Raw genomic sequence first — 7,432 nt, forward strand, 5'->3', positions numbered from 1 at the left:
TTTAGGAATATGAGACTTGGTGTAAACTAGAGGACACTAAATTTATGAATTTAATTAGTTATTATGGATGTTAGTTTTTGGTATCATTAGGTTGAATGGGTTTTGGGGTTCGGAATAGAGGTATAGCTCTATGGATGTCTATAGATTGATTGCTTACGAATATTACATAATTGGTAGATTGGGAACGTTTGGAAACTTTGCAAAAAGGGAAGGAAAAATCGTGAGGATTGGTGGCACGTATTCGGCGTTCAAGGTATGTTAAGACTTTTTAGACTTGTTGAAGGACGTTTTCCTAATTAAAAATTAAAAATGACAATAGACAAAGGGGTAAGGGGGAAAGATGGTGGTCTCGTATCAATGGTGTGACGGGCATTGGTACGAGTACCGGTGTTATAAAAAGGAAAATACTATTATAGAATGTGGATTGAAATTTGAGAATGCCAAAGCATATGGGCATTAGCTGATATATTATTGACTTGAATTCCTTGTGTGATTGTGTTTTATTTATTTCACCCGTATAGTTGAGATAATTGAGGTGGTTATGTATTATATTCATATTGATTGATTGAGATGCATCATCATTCCCTCTATTGAAACAATATTGTGCACATGCATCGAGATGAGACTGAGTATAAGTTGGGCACGTGGAGATCGTCCGTGCTGGGGATGGTGAGATGTTAAGATTGTAATTTGGGCACGTGGAGACCGTCCGTGCGAAAATTGTTTGATATTATGATAGTGCGTTGAGATCGTCCGCACAGACACGTGGAGATCGTCCGTGTCAGTATATGGACCTCGCGAGTCCCCCATGGGTCATGAACTCTCGATGTATTTCCGAGGAGTATCATGTATATACGGTTGAGTGAGTACTGGGTATTCTGAGACATATCATTACATGGCATCATATTGAATTGCATTTCATCCCATCATTCATTCTTGATGACTATATGTTTCGTTTGGTGTTTGGAAAATATTAAATGTTGATTTCCTTTATTGATGAAACTTAAATAGTGAGTGTAATATATATATATATACTTGTATAATTTAAGAACTTATTTTCTTATATAAACTCCCGTCACTACTTCTTCGTTGTCGGTCAATGCGACATACTGGGTACACGTGGTTTCGTACTCATACTACGCTTGTTGCACTCTTTGTGGTGCAGATTCGATTCCGAGTAGGAGCACATCTCGTGGAGCAAATTGAGTCTGGCTTGAAGTTCTTGGAGTTGTGGTGAGCTGCTTGGCTGTTTCGTGGCCCACACCTCCCTCTATCTTTTACTTATTATGTTATTCAGTATTCAGACAGGATATCTCTTATGTTAGATTTGCCTTTTAGTTTCAGACTTGCATCGTATTTTAGAAGCTCTTGTACTCATGACACCATTTCTTGGGTAGTACTTTTTTTTCAGTTTTCCGCATTCGTACTTATAAGAACTCAGTGTTGGAGATTTGGAAATTGTTGTCTTTTCACTTCTTTGTTAGTTAAGTTTGTTAAAAATATGTTGGTTGGCTTACCTATTGGTTGGGAATATAGGTGCCATCACGACTCGTGATTTTGGGTCGTGACAAATTTGGTATCAGAGCCCTAGGTTCATCGGTCTAAAGAGTACAAGTGCAATGTCTAGTAGAGTCTTGCGGATCGGTATGAAGACGTCCATACCTATCTTCGAGAGGCTATAGGACATTTAGGAAATATTCTTGTTCTTTTATTCATTATCGTGCACACTTGACCTTGTAGAAATTCTAATCTTGATATCTCATTCTCTCTCAGATGGCGAGGAATCGTACATCGGCAAGTGGTGGTCAGGATCCTAATCCTGCGCCTGCTTCTGGGAACACTATCCGAGGTAGAGGTAGGGGACGAGCTCGAGGTCGGGGTAGGGGCCGTATTGCAGCACCTGTGGGTGGTCAAGTACCAATAGCTACCCAGGGTCATGATAGGACCGTACCTTCTGATGCAGATGTTCTTCATGGGGATGTGCAAGATCGTGTCGAGGGGGATGGGCCAGCTCAGGCTCCAACCAGTACTATTGTTCCCCCAGTGCTTCAAGATACCCTGGCTCGTATGTTAGGAATCCTAAAGGGGATGGCCCAGGCAGGAGCTTTGCCTGTCACTTCTGATGGCTCACAGACCCGTGTTGGAGGTAAAACTCCAGATCCGATAGTTGCTCCAGATTCTCAGACTCCCAGGACTCAGCCAGCTGCCGCTGTAGTTCCTCGTTTGGATAGTATGGAGTTTCCAGATATGACATCACATTTGGTGAACAGGCCTTCTATGACTATTGATGAGCAAAAGATGTTTGGGAGGTTCAGACTAATGAATCCTCCTACTTATACTGGTGACTTAGCTCAGGATGCATATGAGTTTATAGTTAGTTGTCATGAGAGGTTGCATAATCTTGGATTAGTGGAGTCTCATGGAGTTTACTACATAGCGTTTCAGATGACTGACTCTGCTAAGCAGTGGTGGAGGGATTATATTAGTAGTAGGCCAGCTGGATCTCATCCACTATCCTGGACTGAGTTTACTCAGGTATTTCTATCCAAATTTGTTCCACGCAGTGAGAGGGAGCGCAAGAGGGCCGAGTTTGAGGGTTTGCAGCAAAATGGTATGTCAGTTGCAGAGTATGAGGGTATATTTCATGCCTTGGCTAGGCATGCTTCGATGATACTTCCCACAGAGGCTGAGAGAGTGAGGAGGTTTGTTAAGGGGCTGATTATTCCAATTCGTCTAGGAGTTTCTCAGGTTGCTTCTTCTGGTGTTCCATTCCAGAAAGTGGTAGATGCTGCTAAGGAGTTGGAGATGATTCGACGTGAGGGATTTGAGCAGCGAGAGGGCAAGAGGACTCGTTATTTAGGTGATTATGGTGGTGCTCTGCCTAGGAGTCGGGGTTACTTGGGCAGAGGTTATCACCCTCAGTCCAGCAGACCCATTCATGCTGCTATACCAGCGTCTGAGGCTGGTTACACTGGGCATAACTCTTCGAGCTCGGTACATACTTCGCAGGGTTCATCTTCTAGACCTGTAGTTCGTGGAGGGCATTCTGGTCATTCGGGTTCCTCTCATCAGCCTGCGTCTCGTAGGGGTTGCTTTGAGTGTGGTGATATGGGACACTTTGTGAGAGACTGCCCTAGGACCAGACGTGGTGGCTTATGTCAGGGTTCTCAGGCTTCGACTTCCAGGGTTGCACAACCTCCGGCTAGGGGTGGTGCACAAAATGGTAGAGGTGGTTCTCATTCAGGTAGAGGTGGTTCTCCTTCTGGTCGAGGTGGTGGTCGTGGAGGTTCACAATCTGATGGAGGTCATTCTCACTGTTATGCTTTTCCAGGTAGGCCAGAGGCTGAAGCCTCAGATGCTGTTATCACAGGTATTATTCCGGTTTGTCATCGACCAGCTACTGTATTATTTGATCCAGGCTCTACTTATTCTTATGTGTCCACATATTTTGCTCCTAGTCTGGATATATTGTGTGAGTCTCTTGATTTGCCGATACGTGTTTCTACTCCTGTCGGGGATTCTGTAGTTGTAGATCGGGTGTATCATTTATGTACTGTTACTTTGATGGGGTATGACACTCATGCAGATTTAAAGGTCTTAGATATGATAGATTTTGATGTGATTCTTGGTATGGATTGGTTATCTTCTTACCACACAATTTTAAATTGTCATGCCAAGACCATCACTTTAGCGATGCCTGGAATTCCTATAGTAGAATGGAGAGGTACTCTTAGTCATCCTTCTAAGGGTGTGATATCATTCCTTAAGGCTCGTCACTTGGTACAGAGAGGATGTTTGGCGTACTTGGCCCATATTCGAGATACTAGTATTGAGACTCCTATGCTTGAGTCTAATCCAGTGGTGAGTGAATTTTCAGAGGTATTCCCGACCGATTTGCCAGGTCTTCCACCAGATCGTGATATTGATTTTTGTATCGATGTGGAGCCAGGCACTCGGCCTATTTCTATTCCTCCTTATCGTATGGCACCGGCTGAATTGAAAGAGTTGAAGGAGCAGTTGCAGGATTTGTTGAGCAAAGGTTTTATTAGACCAAGTGTATCTCCTTGGGGTGCTCCAGTGTTATTTGTGAAGAAAAAAGATGGATCTATGCGTATGTGTATTGACTATCGACAGTTGAACAAGGTAACCATTAGAAATAAGTATCCGATACCTCGTATTGATGATTTATTTGATCAGTTACAGGGTGCTTCAGTTTTCTCCAAAATTGACTTGAGATCTGGCTATCACCAGCTGAAGGTTAGGGCGGAGGATATCCCTAAGACGGCTTTTCGAACACGTTATGGTCATTACGAGTTTTTGGTGATGTCTTTCGGATTGACTAATGCCCCAGCAGCTTTTATGGACTTGATGAATGGAGTGTTCAGACCATATTTAGATTCCTTTGTTATTGTCTTCATAGATGATATATTGATATACTCACGCAGTAAGGAGGAACACGAGCATCATTTGAGGATTGTTCTTGGGATTCTAAAGGAGAAGAAGCTTTATGCAAAGTTTTCAAAGTGTGAGTTTTGGCTTAGTTCGATAGCATTCTTGGGACATGTAGTGTCCAAGGAGGGTATCATGGTGGATCCTAAGAAGATTGAGGCGGTTAGAGATTGGGTCAGACCTGCTTCAGTTACTGAGATACGGAGTTTCTTGGGCCTTGCAGGTTATTATCGACGGTTTGTTGAGGGTTTCTCATCCATTGCATCTCCATTAACTAGACTGACACAGAAGAAGGTGACTTTTCAGTGGTCTGACGAATGTGAGGTTAGTTTCCAAAAGCTCAAGACTTTATTGACCACTGCTCCGATTTTGACCCTACCCGTGGAGGGAGAGGGTTTTGTCGTATATTGTGATGCTTCTCGGATTGGTCTTGGTTGTGTATTAATGCATAAGGGAAAAGTGATAGCTTATGCTTCGAGACAGTTAAAGGTTCATGAGAAGAACTACCCTATTCATGATTTAGAATTGGCGGCTGTGGTGTTTGCATTAAAGATTTGGAGGCATTATCTTTATGGTGTGCATTGTGAGGTGTTCACGGATCATCGTAGTCTCCAGTATATATTCAATCAGAGGGATCTAAATTTGAGGCAGAGGAGATGGTTGGAGTTGCTCAAAGACTACGATATGACTATTCTTTATCACCCAGGCAAAGCAAATGTTGTAGCAGATGCCTTGAGTCGGAAGGCGGTAAGTATGGGTAGCCTAGCCATGTTACAGGTTGGCGAGCGTCCCTTAGCTAGGGATGTCCAATCCCTGGCCAATAGCTTTGTGAGACTTGATATTTCAGAATCTGGTAAGGTGTTGGCTTATATGGAGGTAGGTCATCCTTGTTGGAGCAGATTCGGGCTCAACAGTTTGATGATGGTGATTTATGTAAGATTAGGGACAAGGTGTTAAAAGGAGAAGCCAAGGCTGCAATTCTTGATAGTGAGGGAGTTTTGAGGATTAAGGGTCGTATATGTGTTCCTCGTACAGGTGATTTGACTAGATTGATCATGGAGGAGGCTCATAGTTCGAGGTACTCTATTCATCCAGGGGCTACTAAGATGTATCGTGACTTGAAGCAACATTATTGGTGGTGTCGTATGAAGAGGGACATAGTAGATTTTGTATCCCAGTGTCTGAATTGTCAGCAAGTGAAGTATGAACACCAAAAGCCTGGAGGTGTGACACAGAGGATGCCTATACCTGAGTGGAAGTGGGAGCGTATTGCTATGGACTTTGTGGTAGGATTGCCATGTACTTTGGGTAAGTTTGATGCTATATGGGTCATTGTGGATCGACTGACTAAGTCTGCACACTTTGTACCAGTTCAGACGACCTATAATTCAGAGAAGTTAGCCAAAATCTATATTCGAGAGATAGTTCGTTTGCATGGGGTTCCTATATCTATTATTTCAGATCGTGGCACCCAATTTACATCTCATTTCTGGCGGTCTATGCAGAAGGAGTTGGGTACTCGGGTGGATCTTAGTACAGCTTTCCACCCTCAGACTGATGGTCAGTCTGAGCGGACTATTCAGGTTCTTAAGGACATGTTGCGGGCATGTGTTATTGACTTTGGTGGTCACTGGGATCAATTCTTGCCATTAGCGGAGTTTGCTTACAATAATAGTTATCATTCGAGCATTGAGATGGCACCATTTGAGGCTTTGTATGGTAGGAGATGTCGATCTCCAATTGGTTGGTTTGACGCATTTGAGGTTAGACCCTGGGGTACAGATTTGTTGAGGGAGTCCTTGGACAAGGTCAAGTTGATCCAAGATAGACTTCTCATGGCTCAGAGTAGGCAAAAGAGTTACGCAGATAGGAAGGTTCGTGATTTGGAGTTTATGGTTGGAGAGAGGGTTTTACTTAAGGTTTCACCCATGAAGGGTGTGATGAGATTTGGAAAGAAGGGCAAGTTGAGTCCAAGGTACATTGGTCCCTTCGAGGTTGTGGAGTGTATTGGTGAGGTGGCATATCAGTTGGCTTTGCCACCTGGGTTGTCAGGTGTCCATCCTGTATTTCATATTTCAATGCTTAAGAAGTATCATCAGGGTGGTGATCACGTGATTCAATGGGATTCAGTGTTACTTGATCAGAATTTGACTTTTGAGGAGGAGCCGATCACCATATTGGATAGGCAAATTCGGAAGCTAAGGTCCAAAGAGATTGCTTCAGTAAAGGTTCAGTGGAAGCATCGTCCAGTGGAGGAGGCTACATGGGAGACAGAGGCAGACATGAGGAGTAAATATCCTAATCTTTTTTAGCGTTCAGGTTAGCTCTTTTCTTTTTACGTTCGAGGACGAACTTTTGTTTAAGCGGTAGGTGATGTAACGACCCGCTAGGTCGTTTTGAGAACTAGGACTAGTCTGACTCTTTTTGAAAATTTAAAGGGGTATTTTTAAACTATTCGAAACTAAGAATACTTAATTGATAAAAAGTTTAGTAAAGAATTAATATAGTTAATAGTTAGTGGGTCTTATCTATAATTCATTTAACACCTTTTTACTTGACCCACTAATTGATTTAGGTTAGTGGGATTAGTTTATTTATTTTATTTAATTAACTTTAGAGAGGCAGAAAATAAAAGGGTTAGAAAACTACCTGGGCAGTGTGAAGACAGAACGTGAGGGGATCAGCGAAATCTTCAGGTAAGAACGATTGGAAATTTTCTTAACCTTTATGTAGATCAAAATGATATGTATGCTCACCGTATTAGTATTATTTCAATGGGTTATAATGATTTGAAATAGAATAGTACTGAATAGTTTTGTTTGTTTGTTTTTCTTGTGGTTGGAATTAATTGGTCTCTTGTTATTATTGAAATCATAATGGTCGTAGTTAGTGTAGTTTAGGTTGAAAGATGATCCATTATTGATCTATTTACTATTTGAAAGTTCTCATTTTATCGAGTTGATAGAAAAATATGTTGGGAAAT

General features: G+C 42.2%; 1 protein-coding gene across 1 annotated transcript; it reads left to right on the top strand.

The window, feature by feature from the left end:
- The first annotated feature begins 175 nt into the window (after positions 1-175).
- Positions 176-6,761, top strand: LOC138348731 (uncharacterized). The gene is made up of 6 exons (XM_069298305.1): positions 176-253; positions 1,166-1,233; positions 1,774-4,882; positions 5,156-5,307; positions 5,643-6,168; positions 6,232-6,761. The coding sequence occupies exons 3-6, from the start codon at positions 1,774-1,776 to the stop codon at positions 6,759-6,761; spliced, it is 4,317 nt and encodes a 1,438-aa protein (XP_069154406.1). The 5' UTR covers positions 176-253; positions 1,166-1,233.
- The last annotated feature ends 671 nt before the right edge of the window (positions 6,762-7,432 follow it).

Source organism: Solanum lycopersicum, chromosome 5, assembly GCF_036512215.1.
Source record: "Solanum lycopersicum chromosome 5, SLM_r2.1".
In the NCBI taxonomy this organism is placed as follows: Eukaryota; Viridiplantae; Streptophyta; class Magnoliopsida; order Solanales; family Solanaceae; genus Solanum; species Solanum lycopersicum.